The sequence below is a fragment of the Ambystoma mexicanum genome, chromosome 8 (genome assembly GCF_040938575.1).
Source record: "Ambystoma mexicanum isolate Mex_15411 chromosome 8, UKY_AmexF1_1, whole genome shotgun sequence".
Taxonomy (NCBI): domain Eukaryota; kingdom Metazoa; phylum Chordata; class Amphibia; order Caudata; family Ambystomatidae; genus Ambystoma; species Ambystoma mexicanum.
Genome location: NC_090929.1, coordinates 1,026,103,807 through 1,026,123,982, shown reverse-complemented (window position 1 = coordinate 1,026,123,982; position 20,176 = coordinate 1,026,103,807). Strand labels below are relative to the sequence as shown.

The 20,176-nt window shown below is 40.8% G+C and overlaps 1 protein-coding gene across 2 annotated transcripts in view; it reads left to right on the top strand.

The window, feature by feature from the left end:
• DUSP13B (dual specificity phosphatase 13B) overlaps window positions 1-18,784 on the top strand; it is a 582,782-nt gene extending 563,998 nt beyond the window's left edge. For both annotated transcript variants that reach the window (XM_069610969.1, XM_069610970.1), the window contains exon 4: window positions 18,311-18,784. In XM_069610969.1, the coding sequence (XP_069467070.1) occupies window positions 18,311-18,504 (194 nt within the window). In that variant the 3' untranslated portion in view covers window positions 18,505-18,784. The remainder of the gene's footprint in view (window positions 1-18,310) is intronic.
• Window positions 18,785-20,176: the final 1,392 nt, after the last annotated feature.

Genomic DNA, 20,176 nt, shown 5'->3' with positions numbered 1-20,176 from the left:
TTCCGCACAAATGTTTAGCACACTTGCGCGGTTCAAATCGTACTTGGCAAACGGATGTCCTCGACATTTAATCAGCAAGCGATGATGCTTTTTAAATTGCGCTTGGTTCTTGCTGATAGGAGGAGAAGATCTGGGGTCATCATTAGGCACTATGGTTGGTCTACCATCTAATGATTTATGAGAAGTCATGTTCACCTGAGATTCATGGTCACTACTTGGAAACCCCTGTCCTTTCAAAAGTGGTTTGACATTGCGGTAAGTGTTTTGCGGCATGTGATTAGCATCATTAGTCAAACCTTACTGCGATTGCAACATGAGCTGTTTGATGTTTTCATTTTCCCGGTTGTAATTTACAAAAGACGCTCGTATCTCATTACACAGCTCTTGCAAAGTACACTCAGTATTTAAGACTCTTGCTTCTTGTGACTGATAACTATCAGAGGGCACGCTGGCTCCTTGCCTTGGAGTAGTATCTGTAGTAACTGGTAGCGGTTGAGTACCGGTAAAAACTTTTACTTGTGACTTTTTCATCATTTGTGTTGTTGATACAGTAGTTGTTGGATTCGGATTAAGGGTAAAGTTTGGAACTTCAAAAAAAGATGTCGAGGCTGAAACCACCAATAGGTCATCCAGCGCTTTATACACTAGGGACTCCTTCGCTTGCAGCTGAATGTCTTGTTTAAAGTGCAAGCGTCTTAGTTTTGAGGCCACATTGTGTTTGATGCTAGTGGGCAACTCACTGGTAATTTGCACTAATTTAGATGTTTGATTACAATTTGAATTACTTGAAGAAGCACTTTTGGAACTGAGGAACATCGGTCCCAAATTAGTTGCCAATTTTTGTTCGGAAAGCATAATTGTTGTTGATGGGCAATCTTTGAAAGTTAGTTGTGGAGCTTTTAGGGGACCATCAATAACAACAATATCAGGGTAAGAGACAGATGGTGCAGGCTCATTTGGGACAGAAGAATTTTAAATAGCTTCGTCCACGAAGTTCATTTGGGTACTCTGACTAGTGTAGTTTGATGAACAGTTGGAAACAGATTGCACCTTTAAACCTATCTCACAAATGATATGTTCATGAGATTGCTGCATACGGTCAGTTTGGTTTTTTATTTTCTCATCTAACGTTTCATACAGTTTTGCCAGGGAGAGTAAAGCCGTATTCATAGCAGTTAGGGTGTTATTTCAGGCTGCCGCTTCAGGAAAAGAAAATCTGTTATCATTGTATGGAGCCTGTGGATCTCGAATGAAGTATGGATGATTACCAATAGGTTCATGAAATTGAGAACGTCTGGGGGTGGGAGCTACAAAAGAAAGGGACCGGTTTGACACACTGGAAGGAGATTTATCAAACATAACCTGTGATTTGTACAGTTCGTGAGTATCCTTGTCCTCCTGGTTGTCCCGTGGGAGGACTTCATCTATGAGATTTATCATTGAGTTGTATCAAGTCACCAGTATTAGAACAAATATATTGCACATATATTGTAATTGCTCCATCATCTACCACATGATCGATATGAACCTCGCTGTGGGTGGTTAGAGTGTGGGAATCAATATTTAGTGTGATCTGGCCAATTTTATCTAGGAAAAAAGTATTGAAATCATTTGCCATATTTTGAGATTTTGGTAGGCTAGAATTTATACAAATAGGATTACAAAAATTTCTAATGGCCGTAAAGAAGGCTTTTGGTCTATTATCTGCGAGATTTATCGATTTCTGAAGGCACAGGGAATTGGCCAGTAGAATGTCACCGTTATAGGTCTTTAATGCAAGCTTCATTTTAACATGGTCCTCTTCGGCTCTAGTCCTGAGCCATTTTTTCTCAGTTTTCCGGTATAGACCCTTGAGAGATTTAATTTTCACTGTACCATTGTTTGTTTCTTTTTTGTACAGTTTTAACCTTTTTTAAGGGAGCTATGGTATCACAGTTAACTTGTAGTTGTGGCATCAAGATTGTTTATCGGTCTGCGCATGAAGATTCCCTTGGTGCTGCCAGTACATTATGCAGAGGATTAGTATCTGAAATGAGATCGAGATCTCTTTTCCGGCTACGTAGTTCTGAGCTTGTGGTTACCTTCATTTTTCCACAGGTAATATTAGGAACCATTGTGAAACTTACCATAGAATGATCTGACCAGCTGAAACATTCAGGACTGGTACAAATATCTTATATGGTGCAACACACAGAATGATTTGTGTAGACAAATTAAAGTAACTGGACCCAGCCTAAAGACTATTGGGCGATATTTCAATCATACTTGCGGAAACTAAACAACAAAGGAACTACTGGTTGAACAGCTCACACAACGCACATGAGGTGGAAGTAGCACTGCCAAAAATAAGAATACTGACATTGTTCAATCATAAATGGAACAGGTATCAAGTGATGACAAGTATAGAAGGCTAAAAGACATCAAGCTTAACTTAACAGAAAGCAATCTGATCTAAATGACTAGAAATGCATTATGTTACGAACTGTAACATTGAAATGCAAAATGTACCAATGTTCTGAAGTTAAATTCGTATTATTGTACTGTTAAAATTAACAACGTTTTTATAAAAAGGAGGAATTACCTACGTGGACTAACCTCTAGAGGTAGTTCCTCCGTGTCCTCGTTTAAGTCCTGTGTTTTTCAGAATGGGGACTAACCACAACTCGCAAGCAGGTGAAAGTTACAGTTACCACTGGTGGCAACAGCAATTCCATTTGGAGTATTGTGCACTGTTAATACTGTCAAACTTTTAAGGAGGCCCTATGCCATTTGACACGTATACTCAACCTATGTTAAAGCCAAAAGTGTTTGCTTTGGCAATGGTGGTTTCCTATTCCACTTCATTGAGCAATTGATCCTGGCTTTTTATTCAAGACAGGCATTTCCGCTTTGGAAAAAAAAAAAAACTGCCAGACTGGAGAGTCATCAGTGCAACGTTAATATGTGCAGAATACACTGAAGGGGGGGGTGATCTAAAAAACACATACTGCTGTGTTTTGCATGATCCTCTGAGAAATACAACAATCTAGAACATCTACTAGAAATAATCAATTGGAGTCTTCACATTGGTATGTACAGCCTTTAAGCCAGCAAAGCAAGGGAGATGTATTACTTTTCACAGCTGCTGGACGGACCAGAAAAGTGAACTTTAAAAAAAGATAATTGTTTCTTCCCACTTCTGCTGCCTATTAGGTTGCAAAACAGCAATCCAATTTGATAAAGAAGTTAGATTAAATAAGGTAAACTTGCACATACAAACATCTGAATGAAAGCATACAAGGGACAATGGTAGGTGCTAGCCATGCCCACTTGTGAAGTAGTGCACCAATGCGTGTGCAGCATGTGTGTTGGGGGAGGGAATCCCAAAGCACTGGCATATATGTATCCCTGCTCAAATGCCACCTCAATTTTTCTCTTCATACTGCACAGCATTAGTGTAGTGCCACTGTTTGGGTCTAAACCAAAAAGTACATGTTGCAGTCGCCCTAGTTAGGAAGAGTGCAATGGAAAGTGAGAATCACAGAAAGCGTTTAAATCTATATGTACACATGGAAACGTTTAGTAGAACCATTGATTATATTTTTGGAATAATTGACATATACATGGATTGGCACTCTTGTTAATCATTTTCAATATCTACATGGCCTTGCTTGCTACAACATTGGCTATCAGATGTACATGGATGAAACCTACTTCAACCTTAAATGGAAGGTGGGATCTGGCGAGCACCAGGAGCAGCCAACTGCCTTAAAGGGGTAGTTTGGACAGAAATGTTATTGGCCCAATCGATCGGGCATGTATTTTAGAGCATACATCAATTGTTCTTAAAAGAAATTCCAATGCAATTTACCTGAGTTTTTCTCACATTAACACATGCAAAAACGACGGGTTGGGTACTGCCATCTTGTGCTAATCTTATCCGTTGATCCATCGCCCTAGGTTCAAGTGCCCTCGCGGGACTAATTCAGATCATCTGCCCCTAACGCTGACATCACGGGATGCTCACAATGAGCTACACCTATTTTAATGACGTTAGTGGGTAGCGTAGCCAAACATACCCTGTCATCAACAACGTCATAACGTTATCTAACGCAGAACCAGGAACATAAACACACACATCCACAACAGATGCAAAACGTTTGTTTCTTTTCACACAAAAAATGATAGAAACTGTTTATTTTGAAGAAACCAGCAAGAGTCCGGAGCTTAAGAAGTACTTTTAATTTTGACATAACACTCAAAAGAGGTAATTAAGTCCATGAAAAATTTGGTTACTTTCTCGATTAGAAAGAGGTTATACCTAGCAAACATTACATGGTTCTCATTCTTTGCTTAACTGTGAACGGTGATCTTATAATGCTGATTCAGTTCATCGATCAATTAATCCCAGTCTTATTGATTTCTGCATTGAAGCATGTGTGCCAAGTTGTCCTCCACATCTGTGCCTCCACAGTAAGATGTAAATGTGCAAAGGTCACAGGCGCATGTTCATAGTGCACAATGGCAAGACATATTCCTTTGCTCGTTATTTCAATGTTGGCTAACAAGGTGGCACTAAACCTTTGGTCTATTGCTATCTGCAGCCACTTATCATGATTTCTACTGTCCAGCGAGGTTAGACTTAATTTATTGTATTTATTTATTGGTTATTTGTGAAGCGCCTATACATAAAATGTTGTTTCAAGGAGCCACAAGACAAGATAGGGAGGGGGTGCAGGGAAGAAAAAAACAATAACGATCATACCGATCCTACTAGGCCTTGTGTCATTCGGATCATACAAGAGCTGTAACCAGAAGTACAGGGGGGAGGGAGTGGTGAGGGTGGGAGGTGTACGTCAGGGCAGAAGGGAAAATGCTGCGGTGGGAGGGATGTGAAGGGCAAGAGGAGGTATACAAGTGCAGGGGGAGAGGAGGAGGAGAAGTGGAAGAAGATGGCCAATGGGGCTAGGCAAGTGCTAAGGGGAGGCCAGGCGGGCAAAAGCAAGGGGAATCAGAGAGTGAGGACAACTTGCGAAGCGCAAGGACAGGTGTGGACCAGGCTCGGTAGGGATGCACACCCCGCGAGGCTTGTCAGGGGAAAGGGGCCCGGAAAAGCAAGTGCAAGTTGTGGGGGGGAGGCAGGAAGACAGGGTGCTGGGGTATACTGGACAAGGAGGGCCCTGTGGCCTCTGGAGCTCAGAAGCAGATGAACAAAGTTAAGTTCCAGCAGGCAATTTTCCAAGTATAGGTTGAGCAGACCATGAAAATAAGCTATTGTGGTGTACACAGCTACCCTTGATCTTCAGGTTGGTGCCTTTGACTACAAAATTAAACTTTACCAATGGCTCCCAACAAAACCTCCTATGCAATTTAAGATCACATTTAATCATTTTCATAATCTCGATCAGGCAGCTGTCGCATACAATGTATTTTGGTTCCTTTTATAGCCAATCGTCCAGAAGTATACTGGTTTGCGATTCCATGTTCCTCAACACTAGGAAGAGTGAAGTCCACATCACAAGCACAATTGTCAATCAGTAGCCAAGATGCTTTGGTTATTTCTGTGTGTGATATTACCAATATGTCCACATGTATTGGGAAAACAGGGAACATTGTCTGTTTCTTAGATAGCATTTATTTAGAAGTTGTGGATTGTGTGAGAGGTTCTGCAAGCAATTCTGAAACATCTTCTGTGTTGTCCGTTTCTTCTGGGTGACGTTGTGTGCTATAAAAATGATCCAGGGTTACTTTCCATGCATCACTTCTGACATTCAATAAAAATTTAGGCCACTGGACATCAGCATCATGACAGTGAATCATGCGAGGAGCATGCTGAGCCTCAAAATGTAGCTGCTCCCAAGTGACAAGGGTTTGGTAAACAACATCATTAGTTTGTGTAGTTGTCTGAGTCTTTATGCTCCTCTTCTTCCTAGGCCTATAATCGAAGAGACAAATAATGCTTAATTTATAGTACACACACAGAATATATCAATTACAACATGAAAATGTAATATCAATGAAGTAACTGATAAACACCTTTTTTTTAAACAAAACCTTTCTGTTATGTACCCTTTTTTCTGAATTTTCCTTGAAACAGTCAAATTGGATTTGCTGACCAGTAGATCAAGCTGAAAAACAGCATCTTGAAATAGTATAATTTTGGCATTTGCTCTTTCCACTTAAATAATCATATATACATATATAACAAAATGTCACTATGGAAACCATTAAAACATTTTAAATATTACATCACAGTTAAAATGGATGCTAAATGATATTTTACAATATCTTACGTATACCTCTTGTCCATGTGTCTCTTCAATTTCAACTACTTCAGTAGTACATTCCTTGTACGTAAACAAATTCAAAGAACATTGATTTATTTGTTAAACAATTTAATGTTAAAATCTTTGATCTCACAAAGGACATCTTGAGAAAGTTGATTTAATGATTGTCGGCCTTACAATATCAGTTACACTATTTAAAAATATCTGATTAATCGTCTGATTAAAACTTTTAAATTAGTATTGACATAAAGTCAAACACTGTGTACATGTAACTTTAAAAAAAACACATTCGAAAAATGTACCTGGTAACCTTCAGAGATGTCGCAGGGTGTGAGATCATCCTGCAAAACAAATTGATTAAATTGTGGCCTCTTTAATGCATTGTAATGTTATTTTGTTTCACCTATTCCATTTTCCGCCAAGCAGCAAAAGTTTATAAATAAAAACACACCATTCATATAGTGAAAGGGTCTATGTTATTCTGTGACAAAGTACATTTTTCTAAAGGTTTACTTTCATTGCTGCATGTGTTTCTATGATAAATACATCAAGGTTGTTGATCTAATGCTTTGCAATTTGCTGACAGTATTGCAAATTATCAAAAAAATAAGTTATCTTAAATGTAAAAAAGATATTGTTAATAACTATTAGTATGAATCAATAAATTATCACTTCTCATACCTCATCCTCCACACTGGTTGCAGTAGAAGAATAGCATTTTTTTTTCAAGTTCCAGGCTCCGCCTATATAACATATATAATAGTAATGGTAATAATAAAGATGTAACATCAACATCAACAAAATGACATGTAAAAGATGGTCGAAATTGACAAAGAAGCCTACAAGCCAGTGTGTATCGAAAGCTAATATTACACATAACATGACAATAATCAATATGTTTTAAGTTGAACTTGAACAAATACATATTTTATATAGTCACATTTGAAGGACTATTCTAAAATAATTATTTGAAAGGTGAGTGAGGTTGCTGTTGACTCCGGAATAGTGGTTGATGCAGCATCACAGTCCTTTAATCGATGTATATATTCATACCATTGGTCAATAGAAAATGGACATTAGCATTATAATTTAAGCCACATCAAAAATTATTTTAAAAAGTTTGTGTGCATGTTACTTGGCCTCACCATTAGGATGTTGGACGGGTCTGTGGTTTTCTCCATGGTAACGGTCTGTAATACCTTCTGTGCGGTCTACATAAAAAATATTTTTAAAGGATGCGATGTGAGTGCGTGTTTGGAAAGGCTCCCATTGCACCAAACTATTTGAGTATCTCTAAAGTAGGGATACACAAAGTAATCTAAAGTTCAAAATGTATAAACCACAGTACTTCGTGTCACGAAGGAAACTTGTGTAATAAAACATCAATGGAAATATTCCCCAAAAACTGAAAACTGTTCATTATGTTACCTGCTCACAGACTATTTCAATATATTGAGTGGTCATTTATGATATAGAAATGGTAAAACATTTTTAAAAATTCAGCGTCTACTACTCACCTGGGTCAGCGTGTGCTGAAATTCAGTTGGAACTGCATTGGGATGTAATTTGCAAAAGAGTCTGGGGCAACGCTTTTTGTGTACTGTGATTGTTCGTACATATCTTCTGAGAAGTGCATGCTGCAGACGCGGAATCGATTGCCCCTCATGTCATCCAAGACATCCTTGACTCTGCTTTCAATTTCGGACACTGGAAATCCACAGCTTAAGAGACATTTTCTTATTAAATGTAAATCCTTTGGCAATACATGCAGGACTGTACTCTGACTTTTAGCATGGCTGTTATTAGTGAAAACCAAAACGTTACAAGGAGGCATTGTTGGATTGTCCCTATGATCTGTTAAAGAAATATACATAAATGTTACTATTAAAAATGTTACTATGGCCGCTCGCATCTTGGAAGCTGCGTCTTCAACCCAACCCCGCCGAAGACGTGCAGCTTGTATTTGGATTGGTTGCCAAATCATATATCTCTACCAATCAGTAACCGGCAGGCGAAGCCGGCCCAACTTCAGTAAGGCCCACGAAATAAGGCTCATTTCCTGTCCCGAGCCTGTCCAGAGTCCCCAGGCGCCAGAGCACGGCACTCTGCCCATCTTGCCTAACCACACATTTACTGACTCCTTGAGCCTCTTCCTGCAGAAGTCACAGTCTGCCTCCCTACGTCTGTTGCTTGACTATGCTAACTATATGCAGGTACCTTTGTTTATAACCTCCTCTTGCCTACCTTCATTATACCTACATCGCACCTGGACATTTGTACACACGTTACCACCCTATTGCCAGGCAATAATTCTTGAACATCTTGTAGTCACTGCCAACATTCGAGTTTCTTCGAATGCTGCAACTACCATACCTTTGCCAGAGCTGTATTTGTGATCGTACACGAAATTCGCCTTGCCATCGCCGCTTCCTGCAATGACTGTGATTTGACCAGATTATCTATTCCTCCCAATGCTGTACTATTGTGTTCATGTCCTCTTAGCGACTCAAATGCGACCGGATAATGCAAATTGTAAATCTTGTCCCTCTACTGCTGTCACATTGTGTTTAGCCTTCCTAGTGACTTACACGTGATTTGATAATTTAAACTCCATCTAATGCTGCAATAACTGTGTTATGCACTCCCAGCGCCCCTAATGAGAATTGTAACTATACTTATCTCAATACTGTAAAACTGTCCTGCCCCGGAGCAACTTTCAGGTGTTTTGCAAAGTGATTTGGAACCTTACTCCTCTTAGCGCCATAAGATGCTTTGCCCTCCTAGCAACACACATATGTTCTGACAATTTAAACTCCTTCTAGTGCCGCAAAATTGTGTTATTCACTCCTAAGGACTTTAATGAGAATTGCAATTATTTTCATCTCAATGCTGCAACAATGTGTCCTGCCCCCTGGCGACTCTTACGTGTTTTTGTAAACGTGATTTGGAAACTCAATTCCCGCTAGCGCCATAAGATCATAATTAGGCCTTACCTAAGATTTGGTCATAGGATATTTGACTCACTCAGTCCTAGAGGATCGGTCGCCGCCCGTTAACTCCTTGAGTGACATGCCTTATCACTTTTAGAGCTATGCTGCTTCTTGCCCCTTGCTCGTACCCAACAATCAAATAACTCAGTAAAGTCTGTATGCCTAGCTTCAGCACCTGCTAACCTTGTCCTCTGCCTTTGCCACATCTTCCTGCCTAGTGTGACCAAATTTCCGTCCTAATATACCACCTTGTGCATGTGCACCACAGCGTTACTATTTACCAGCAGCAACAATAACTTTATTGAACATAGTATGTATGTTACTAAGCCTCACACTGCGGCACTTGTTAGTTTTATAACTCTGCACCTGAGTGCAGCACTCAACTATCTTCAACTTGAGAATAACATGCTTCCCTCCCAGGACCACAAACCTACAAGATTTCTACCATCACTAAATGAATCTCAGTATACGCAGACCATCAAACCTACCCTCGTCTAACCGAAACTTACATTAAACCAAAGCAACGTCCTTGCTATCCAACTTAACTCAGCCAACCACTCATCTGACCTTACGCCTAACCAATGGATTAAGCAATTCGCCACTAAACCAGTTCCAAATCAACCATGGCGTGGTAACCTTATAAACTCTAGACTAGGTTCTAGACTTAGGAATGATGTATTCCCAGTGAACATACACTACAAGAAAATCCCCATATCACTCCAACCGGTTCATACTGAACGGATAACTCAGAGTCCACAATGCCCTACTACCAATACCTCACTACATAAAAAACACTTACAAAAGCAAAACAAACACTCCCCTTCATCTTCTCAGGCTGAGCCCCTCCTTTGTCTACCTCAGGCCAAGACCCCTGTCATTAAAGGTGCACTAATAAATGCTAGGTCTATCGTCGCACATGCCGCGGACATAGCTGATATAATTAACAACCCAAGAACTTGACTTCTTGGCGATAATCAGAAATGTGGCTCCATGCTGCCGCAGGGCCAGCGCCACTACTGGCCATTCCTGATTCCTACACTATTGTTCGAGCAGATAGAGAAACTTCCAAAGGGGGAGGGTTTGCCTTCATAGCTCGGACTAGCCTGGCACTTAGAGTCTCTACTACCCCCACACTCAAATCCTGCAAACTTCTCACAGTCAAAGTAGCGACTTCCCATTCAAGTACCTTAACTATCCACCTCATATAAAGACCCCCTGGCCCTACTGGGGACTTTGACGAGGATATCATTACCCTACTTTGGGACAAAACTAAACCTTCTGCACAAATCATTATGCTAGGCGATTTTAACTTAGGCTTCTCATACCCCAACGACCATGCAGCAAAAACACTAGCGGAATCCTTAACTGAACTAGATTTCACGCAAACAATCAGGCTACCTACCCACGAGAAAGGAAGAATACTAGATTGGTTGGCCAACCACAATTGTGCCACAGTAATCACTGACATTGAACCCCAGTCCTGGACGGACCACTCCCTTATATCCTTCACTATCGCTGCAAATAAACCAGCTACCAAAACCAACCAAAATGACTGCGCCTCCTCTCCTCAATACAAATAAAAGAAATATCACAGCCGAGAAGCTCACACCTATCCCTATCCCTATACTGAACTCCATTAGCTCAGAAGACCCGCAAGATCTGATTGACTTATTTAACAGCACCATGACTAAGGCCTTAGACATTTTCACCTAAAGCGTAAGCCTAAAGCTCACATCAACACCTGGTTCACCCCTCACCTGAAGGCCCTTAGGCTTGAAAAAAGGAAATGTGAATCCACATGGAAGAATCTGCCTTCTAAAGAAAATAAGGACAAAGTAACTGAAATCTCCACGTTCTACAAAGCTGAGATCATAAAAACTAAACAAGAAACCTACAACGATACGATTCAGAACTCCAGTTCTAATATCAAGGAATTATTTATAAGGGAACTAGAAACACCTATAGCCCCTGATGACTCACACCCAAAAAATAAAGATTGGTGTATGAGTATTCAAAATGCGCTGGCCAACAAAATTATCACTCTTAAAAATAAACTTATTATCTGAATTTGAAGGTATTGGTTTCTTGATTGCATAGCGTTTACAACCAGCCACCTGAGAGCAGCGACACAGGTACTGCACAGCCTCTGATCCGCGATTCATACGATATCCAGCGAGTATACTAGCCATTTGAAAGCGCTGTTACAAATCTATACGCACAGAAGATACGGTCACAACCAGCAATAGGATCTTGTGACCACCGGATCAAGAAACCTCTACCTTCAAACTCAGATAATGAAGGCTTGCGGGTGAAGCATTATAACAACCCCTACGGCCTGGTTCTCCCAGACTCAGCACAGGAGCACCTAGTCCGTAGCAAAGTTAAGCATACAGCAAATAATCGTAGGACACCCTGAATTCCACCAGCTTTTCCATCCTGATGAAGGCCTACCACATGTCAGCCTCACTAAAGAGCGCATAACGGGCCGAAAAACAGTAGTGTCGACTACCAATTTGTATATATAGTGTATACTGTTTACACTGTCAATTGAGCACTGTTTTTTCTTGTATTTCATGCACATGTCATTCGTTCATCACACCCTTTTTATAAGGGACAATACATGTTTTTCCTGTATTCCAATCCAGCTAATTGAACTGGACAAAACGTTAATGTATTATGCACAAAATCTATGTTATTAACGTGTGTCCTACCCTACAAATTCAATCGTCAAGGTAATTTTTATGCATTCATAAATATTGGGCGAAACATAAGTGTTTGCCAACAATCTCACCAAGAGCAATATCCTCTTTTGGTCTGGACAGCTTGATGAATGTGTGTGGTTCTTAGTCACCCTGATCCCTTTATCATATAGTTGTAAGCCTACCTGGGCAGATCGGGGCAGAGCCAGGAGCCCTTTCTTATTCTATCACCTGTGTAAGAGATACAGTTTTCTTGAATGAACCCAATAATTGAATTTTTTTCTGTTTGCACTTCTTTGTAAAATCTAAGGCATTGTTATGCCTCAAAAAGTACCTTTGTGTGCAAAATACTGACAGTACTTGTGATTTTAAGTAGGGATCAATTAGAAATGTAAATGCATATTCCAACTAAAACAGTTTGGGAGATACTTACAAGTGAAAGAAATGTAATTGTTCGGAGGATAAATCTAAAGATGAACACTTTGGTGTCAGATTAGAATTAGTAATGTATTTAATGTACAGAAAGATTCTTTTGTCAGTAATCCATCAAAGTTGTATTGATGTGTGGGGGGAAAACCTATTATGTTAGCCGTTTTGGTTGTCAAACACACATCATATATAGAGTGAACTTACTCATTACTTGGATTACGAGGGAGAACTGTAGCTCGAAGTTCGTGCATAAGGACCATCATCATTCGCAACACGAATCTTGTAAGGCAGGTGGCCCTGAAGTCATGCAGATCAGTAACGCATAGCAGTAGTGTGTCTTCTTTGGCAATCTAGGCCAAGCAGCCAGAGTTTTCTCTGCAACAGCAGTTCTCCACCAGAGTAAGCATAAGCTCACAACAATGGTGGAAACGTGTTCCATGCGACTGGGTTCAAGCACCATTAATTGATCCTCATGACTTTCATCTGATTGCACATCGTCTCAAGTTTTTTGTCTTTCAAGGATTTCCTCTTCTGAATATTCGGGGTTGTACAGGTAGGGCTGAATTGTTGCCATAGTTCCTGAATAGTGAACAAGCACAGAATCAACAGTGAGGTAAACAAAAACGTTTTTGTTTATATACAGTAAAGAAAAGAGGTTTCCCATTAACATTGAATGAAAAAAAAAGACAAGCGAAGAAACAGCCATGTTACAAAAAACATTGTGAAAAGACAGGATCAATAGGCTCAAACTTTAAAAGTTGACAAGGACACATGTTTAAATATGGTTTGGTAAAGACATTTGTCCATAATATAAGAAATGAAAAGCGACTACTGAGTTAATTAATTTTAGGCAGTATAGGTACCGGTTGTCAGTGTGTCGTACTTGGAAGATAGCTGAACAGAGCAGAAACAAGTCGGGGAAGCTCGAAATTAAATACACTGACACACAGGAAAAAGAAACTCCAACGTTGTGTGCTCAGAGTGGGTTTGTTTACACTTGTCAAGGAACGAGTCGTCTTGGCATTTCCATGGAGACACGTCAATAGATTGTGCACAGAGGACGTTAATATGAGACATGCATTGGGGTTGTGAAATGGGGTGTGATTGTCTAGTGTTGTCAGTGTTAGGGGCGGGTGATCTGACTTAGTGCTGTGAGGGCACTTGGAAGGGTGATAGATTTCGCTTGTGTTAAAGTGAGAAAATCTCAAGTAAGTTGCATTGGATTTTTCTTTTAAGAACAATCGACGTATGCTCTAAAATATATGCCTGATCGATTGGTCCAATAACCCATTTAAGCCAGTGCACCAAAGGATGCAGCTAAATGTGCGCTGCCTTGACAGACAGTAAACCACTCTCTTGCCCTTGCAACCTTCTTTTGGAAATCAGTTTCCCCCGAAACCTCTCAAAATGTAATTTTTTTAACTGCACATTTCTGACCTGGCAATGTCACTTCTCCCCTTACAACAAGATTCTGAATGGTATGGATGCAGGAAACTAAAGGAGCAAACGGGTTTCAGATTGGGCCATAAAATTGTCTCGGGCACCAATGAAAAAGTGGCCCACAGTTGCAAATGGCAAGTTATTCCTTTTGTGACACTGTTTGAATACTAACCAAGGGGGAGTTTTTTTATTAAGTGTGATGCATATTGTGCATTCTAAAGAATATTTATTCAGCAACACTGGTCAAAACTACTAGCCGCAGAGTGAATTAACTCATCAAACTGGCCCAACTTGGCCCAAAAACTGGCCCACTTTGACCCAAAAACTGGCACACACCAGCATTTTGTGTTTTTGGTTCGGCCATGGGCCTAATGCCCTATAGGTCAGTCCGAGCCTGGGGGCAAAGGGGCTTTCCTGTTTTTCATGTCTCCCCAGTCTGCCAACGGGAATGATGATTTCCTGAAAGAATGCAGAATCCTCTGGGTGGGAACATTTCCCACATTAGGTACCTGCACCTCAGAGTAAAATACTTACACTGGCTGACATTGACATTTTGATCTGCCTGGAAACTATTGATAAAAATTAATAGGGCTTTGTTTTTCCGCACAAGGCCCGTTTCTTGGCCCGGGCGTAGCGGGTAACGGGCGCAGAGCTTAATACATCAGGAGGAGGGCGCAGGAAGGGGCCCACCCAGAACGCTGGCCCTGAGCTTCCCGCAGAAAAGATTAAGCAGCCTTCTGTGCCAGTGTGTGCTCCTCTGCGATGTTCAGCTGGCTCCTCTTTGCTGACTTGTGGATGACTGTGATGCGTTCGGAATATGCTAAGAAATGCATATTCCAAACGCAGTGTGTCAGATGCTTTAGAGCCACACACCCTGTGCCCGTCATACTTTGTATTGACAACCTTTTAAGTGGGGCAATTTATAAGTGATGGCTCATTTAACAAGCCTTTGTTTTTACAAAGTATGTGCTTAACATTTCAGTGCTAAGAACTGAATATGGGGCATTTTCATTCAGAAGGCCAGCACAACTATTAGTTAGCTGGTCAAACCTATGTATTCTTCAAAGAGAATTAATGTGCCACACAGAAACAGTTGATAACAATTATTTTCATGTCTCTTTATTTGACACACCAAAAGTTTTTAATTTTTGTATATTACTTTTTAGTTACATATGGCGCATCCCTGGGAAGGTTAACTGTCATTTTCTTGCGTAAGTATTTTAGTGGCTGCTTTGGAACATGGACTAAATGCATCTGCTCAGCATCAAAGGGCTTTTAATTTTCTAAACAAGCCAACCACTGCCGGCATCTCAATGTGACTTGGCACCTTGATTAGGAAAGCAGGGTTCATTGTCTTTCACAATGCAGACAGTAGTTCATGGCAAATCAATGCAGTGATATTTATGCAGCAATGATTTGTGCACTGCACAAGTCACCACTCTGTTGGTTAATGCCGTCTAGGTGGTGATCCCGTATTTAACAGCACATATTGTTTTTATCTGATGTGTCCAATGTCCATACAATAGCACACTGGAATGTTTTTTGTATGTGGCTCTGACAAGTTTGCCATACTGTGCCCACACTTAAACACATAAAGCAATCAAAGAAGTTGCGTCAAATTGTGTATCCAATAGGCCAACACTGCCATGCCATTATTTTCAGTAGCTGCAGCCCAGCACTAAAAAGAGATGCTAATTCCAGCTCTGTTAGATAAAGCATGGGCCTGCTCTTTTTTTGCAGAAATAACCCCTGAGTCCTGTGTAATGGTGAGGAGGTAGTGGCTGGGGAACTGTGGACCCTTTACCATGCATTAGAAGCCAGTTGTGTTTAAAACGCTTCATCAGCTTATTATTGGTCAGGTTGCATTGTTTATTGGGTGTCTCTTGTACGGTATACTGTCCTGTCTATAGATATAATTCCCTAAAGATGTTTCTGTATTGGGGGTTGGGCATGCTCACACTGAGACCCAGCCCTTCCTCATCTAAAATTCTCTAGAAACAAGAAGCAAAGGATCCTTGTACCCCCTTTGAGTGACTGATGTTGCAGCCATTGTATACTCACATCCAAAAACGTAAGCTGTTCCAGTAAATACGTATGGTTCATGGTAACAAACATTTTAACATTAGGGTGAGTGTTGTGATGTGAACCGTGATACGACCACCAAGCCATGTGTGTGTTATGAATTTAGAGATTCACACATACAATCCTTTTTATCACAGACTTGTTTATTAAATATAGAGATCTCTGATCACTGTTACATTCCTGAAATGCTCTGTGATTTAATGCAAAGCATACAGGAACTCTCATGGGTGCTATGTGTCCTCTTTAGAGGTATTTTGAAAGAGTTCAATAAGAGTGTACCAGATGTTCATCTTGGAATGATAACCTTATATCAGAAAATAATATGGTTAGTCTAGTATTGCCCCTTGCGAAATACAAGTGAGGTGGTATGGACAGAACACCTGCAGCACAGAGTCAGTGGTCCCTCAGACCCCAGCAGGCTGGTCACACCGCAGTGTGCCAGTAAGGACAGTTTGAAACTTCATTCAGGCAAGGCCTTCCCTAAGAGCAGGAGTTGAAAAACCATGTACTTGGGCAGCAACAGCTGTGTTTCCACATTAGATTTCTTCTGTGAAGAACTTGAATTACATGTAATGAAACCAGCTTCATTTATGTAGCAATTATTTATTGAAATTGAGGAGGGGTTTTGTCACATGACACAGAGGTGTAGTTTGGGAGTGACATGTGCCAGTCGGGGACGGGGGGGGGGGTTGGTTCGGCCCATTCTAGTGTTTCGTCCCCCAGCACCAAGTTGGCTAGAAACTGCCCTGCATAGGGACAACATTCTGCAATAGGGGACAGGATGGAGGAATACAGTGAAGCAGCGGGACCCCACAGCTGCAGCAGATCATCTTGCTGTAATGGCAAACCACACTAAGACATCATAGGGAGGTTTTGGGATGTGTGTGATATTTGAAGTGCAGTTTTTCTGGTCCCCGACATCCAGTGGGCCTTGTCTGGGATCAGGTATTGCATAAGCAACTAAGACTGAAACATATGGCCAGTTTCAACCACAGTAGGAGAATGAAGGGTGAAATTGGCAAGCAGGGACCTATGCACATAGTGTCAAGAGAAGATTAACATTTTGAAAAACATTTGGAAAGAGATCATCTCGCTGTGATGGCAAACCACACTAAGACATCATAGGGAAGTTTTGGGATGTGTGTGATATTTGAAGTGAAGTTTTTCTGGTCCCTGACATCTAGTGGGCCTTGTCTGGGAGCAGGTATTGCATAAGCAACTAAGACTGAAAACATTTTGAAAAACATTTGGAAAGAGAACAGTGACAAGGGATATCTTACCGCTGATAGAACAAGTGGTGAGGGAAAATGCACAGTGAACTTAATGCACAATAGGCTTAACTTGTCACAACCCAAAAGGCGGGGAACAACCAAAACCAATAATGGCCAGACTTTTGGAAGCAGACAGGTGGGTGCCAGGAATGAAGCAACTAAGACTACACCATCAAAACCATCAGGTTCATGGTGGGGACGCTAAAGTCTATGCTTTCGAGTATAAAAGTCTATATGTGGTTTGCACGTGGCACACTTCCATATGAACGTAAGTGCATTCTCATTACTTAGTATAGTATACAGGTCTCAAATGTCCATGTTGTCTGCTTATCTCACAAGAATGATAATATAAAGAAGAATGTTTTATTTTGTATACGTTTTGTCTGTTCGCTACAATCATGCCCATGTCTCTTGGCGAATATTTAAATGATCACTTCCACTCTAGAGTTGTGACCATCATGCAGCTCACTACATTCTTCTCTGAGATATGTGTGCACACTTCTGTCACAAGGTCAATAAAATGAGTAACATGAAATTGGGTAATGATAGCACCTATTATTCCGGCACTTAGAAGTAGAAGCAATACAGCATGATGTGCTATATAGAAACGTGGAGTTTTATTCGAATTACTATTAAAAACATGCTGATTTGTCCTCAAAGGTCTTTTGGCATGATTCTCTCAAACCTACTTTTCAAAAATAAGCTATAGCATATTGCATCAAAAAAAGGTAATAGACATAGTAATCAGTAGTCTTGCCCTAGCCCTCACATTAGTACTGGCACCATATCTATCTTGCACCATCCTTTGTGTGCTTAATTAGATATGTTTGGGTCTCAAACATTAGGCATTCTGGTCAGCATAAATGCACTCCATTAGGCAATTTTGTGTGGGGCTTTCTCCAGTTTTCAAAGGTTCTTTGATCGTGCCTCCAAAATAGAGAACTCTCACTGACATTTGAAGATACCACTTCAATTCCTCAACGTGTTGATAGCGACTAGATTTCGAAACAATAATGCGTTGTTTTCCTAATTGAACAGTCAACAATAGCTGTGTTCTATTCTATTTAAGCTGAATGAAGAGCATGCCTATCCTAAGCCAGTGGCATGATGACCTCTCTGTTCTTACTTTGCAGGTAGAGTGCTGGTTCACTGCGCAATGGGCATTAGCCGGTCTGCTACTCTCGTCCTTGCCTTCCTGATGATCTGCGAAAAGCTACTCTTGGTTGATGCCATAAAAGCTGTAAGCGAGCACAGAGACATCTGCCCAAACACTGGCTTTCTCCAGCAACTCCGCGTGCTAGACAGTAAACTCTTCAATGGGAGCTAAAGAAAGAGCCATGCTGTCGGTGACAAAATGCGTTGCTGCAGTTACACAAGAAGATTGCCCGGTGATGCCCGTATGACGGATTCTTCTGTGTTAGTTTATTGGCCACCCTGTACTCTGACTAGAAAACACTGCAGTACATGAAACAGCAATTATCTCAAGCTGCACTTTTTATGCATAGAACCTGGCGCAGTCTCCAATACGCCCTTTTGCCTTAGTGATGAGAATTTGTAACTGCCCTTTCTGATATGAATTCTTCCATTATAAAATATTCTGCTTGAGAGACTCTGGGCCTAATTGTAGGTTTGGTGGTACTGTAACTGCATGCAGTAAGCATGCAGTAACCTTAAATGGTTAGGGTTCTCATGATTCTGAATCATGTAGACCGTTCAGTTAGTCCTCGCTTTGAGTCCTAGCGGACTCCATGACGAAATGCCATCTCACTGCATGTGGAGCTACCACATGAGATAATGTTATGTTATGTTGATTTATACCGCGCACCGCTACCACTGAAGGGCATTCTCCAGGTGCTCATGTGGCTCTGCAAGAAAGAGGATAGGGTTGGTGAGTGAGGGAAGAGTGATCAGATAGGTCCGGAACCAGGAGAAACTGGCATCTGTGTGTGTTGGCTTGCAGATGGTTGCGTGCACTGGCTTATTGTATCCGTACGGGTAAGGTCCAATGCCTGGGATATTTCTAAGTGACTGTTTGTTATGTAGGAGTGTGTCTGTGTTTTATGTGTAGATTGGATGGTATTTCAGGTTGTGTGCACTGGCTTGTTATATGCGTACATGTATTGTCCAATGCCTGGGTTGTTTCTATGTGACTGTTTGTTATGTAGGAGTGTGTCTGTGTGTTATATGTGTAGATTGGGTAGTATATCAGGTTGTGCGCACTGGGTGTGTGTTAGTGCATACGTTGGCTAGACCAGTGGGCATGTATAGTGTTTGGTGGTACGTTGGAGGAAGCAGGAGTGGGGTGGTTAGAACTTTCTAAGTTGTTCTATGTGGCAGATCTACACAGTTCCATATAGTTCTACGTATGGTTAATTTCACAGTCTATCCACGTGTGACATGTGGATAATCTTCAACAAATGTATCTAGTGCTGCATGGCTAATCTTCATAAAACTATATAAATGTGCCATGTGGCTATACTTCACAATCTATCTAAGTGTGACGTGTGGCTAATCTTCACAATTCTAAATAAATGTGCCACATGGATAAACTTCACAATATATCAAAGTGTGACGTGTGGCTAATCTTCACAATTCTAAATAAATGTGCCACATGGATAAACTTCACAATATATCAAAGTGTGACGTGTGGCTAATCTTCACAAATTTATCTAAAAGTGCTGTGTGGCTCAGCTTCAAGATCTATCTAAATGTGCCACATGACTAAACTTCACAATCTAAGTCTGACGTGTGGCTAGACTTCGCAATTCTATCTAAAAGTGCTGCGTGGCTAATCTTCAAAGATTTATCTAAATGAGTTGCATGGCTAAACTTCACAATCTATCTTAGTGAGACGATGGCTAGTCTTCAACAATTCTATCTAAAAGAGAAGTGTGGGTGGTCCTTGCAATTGCTAAATGCCGAATGTGGCTACATGACACAATTTCACTAACAGTAGAGTATTGCTACCTGGCACAAATAGGCTAAAAGCAGAATATTGC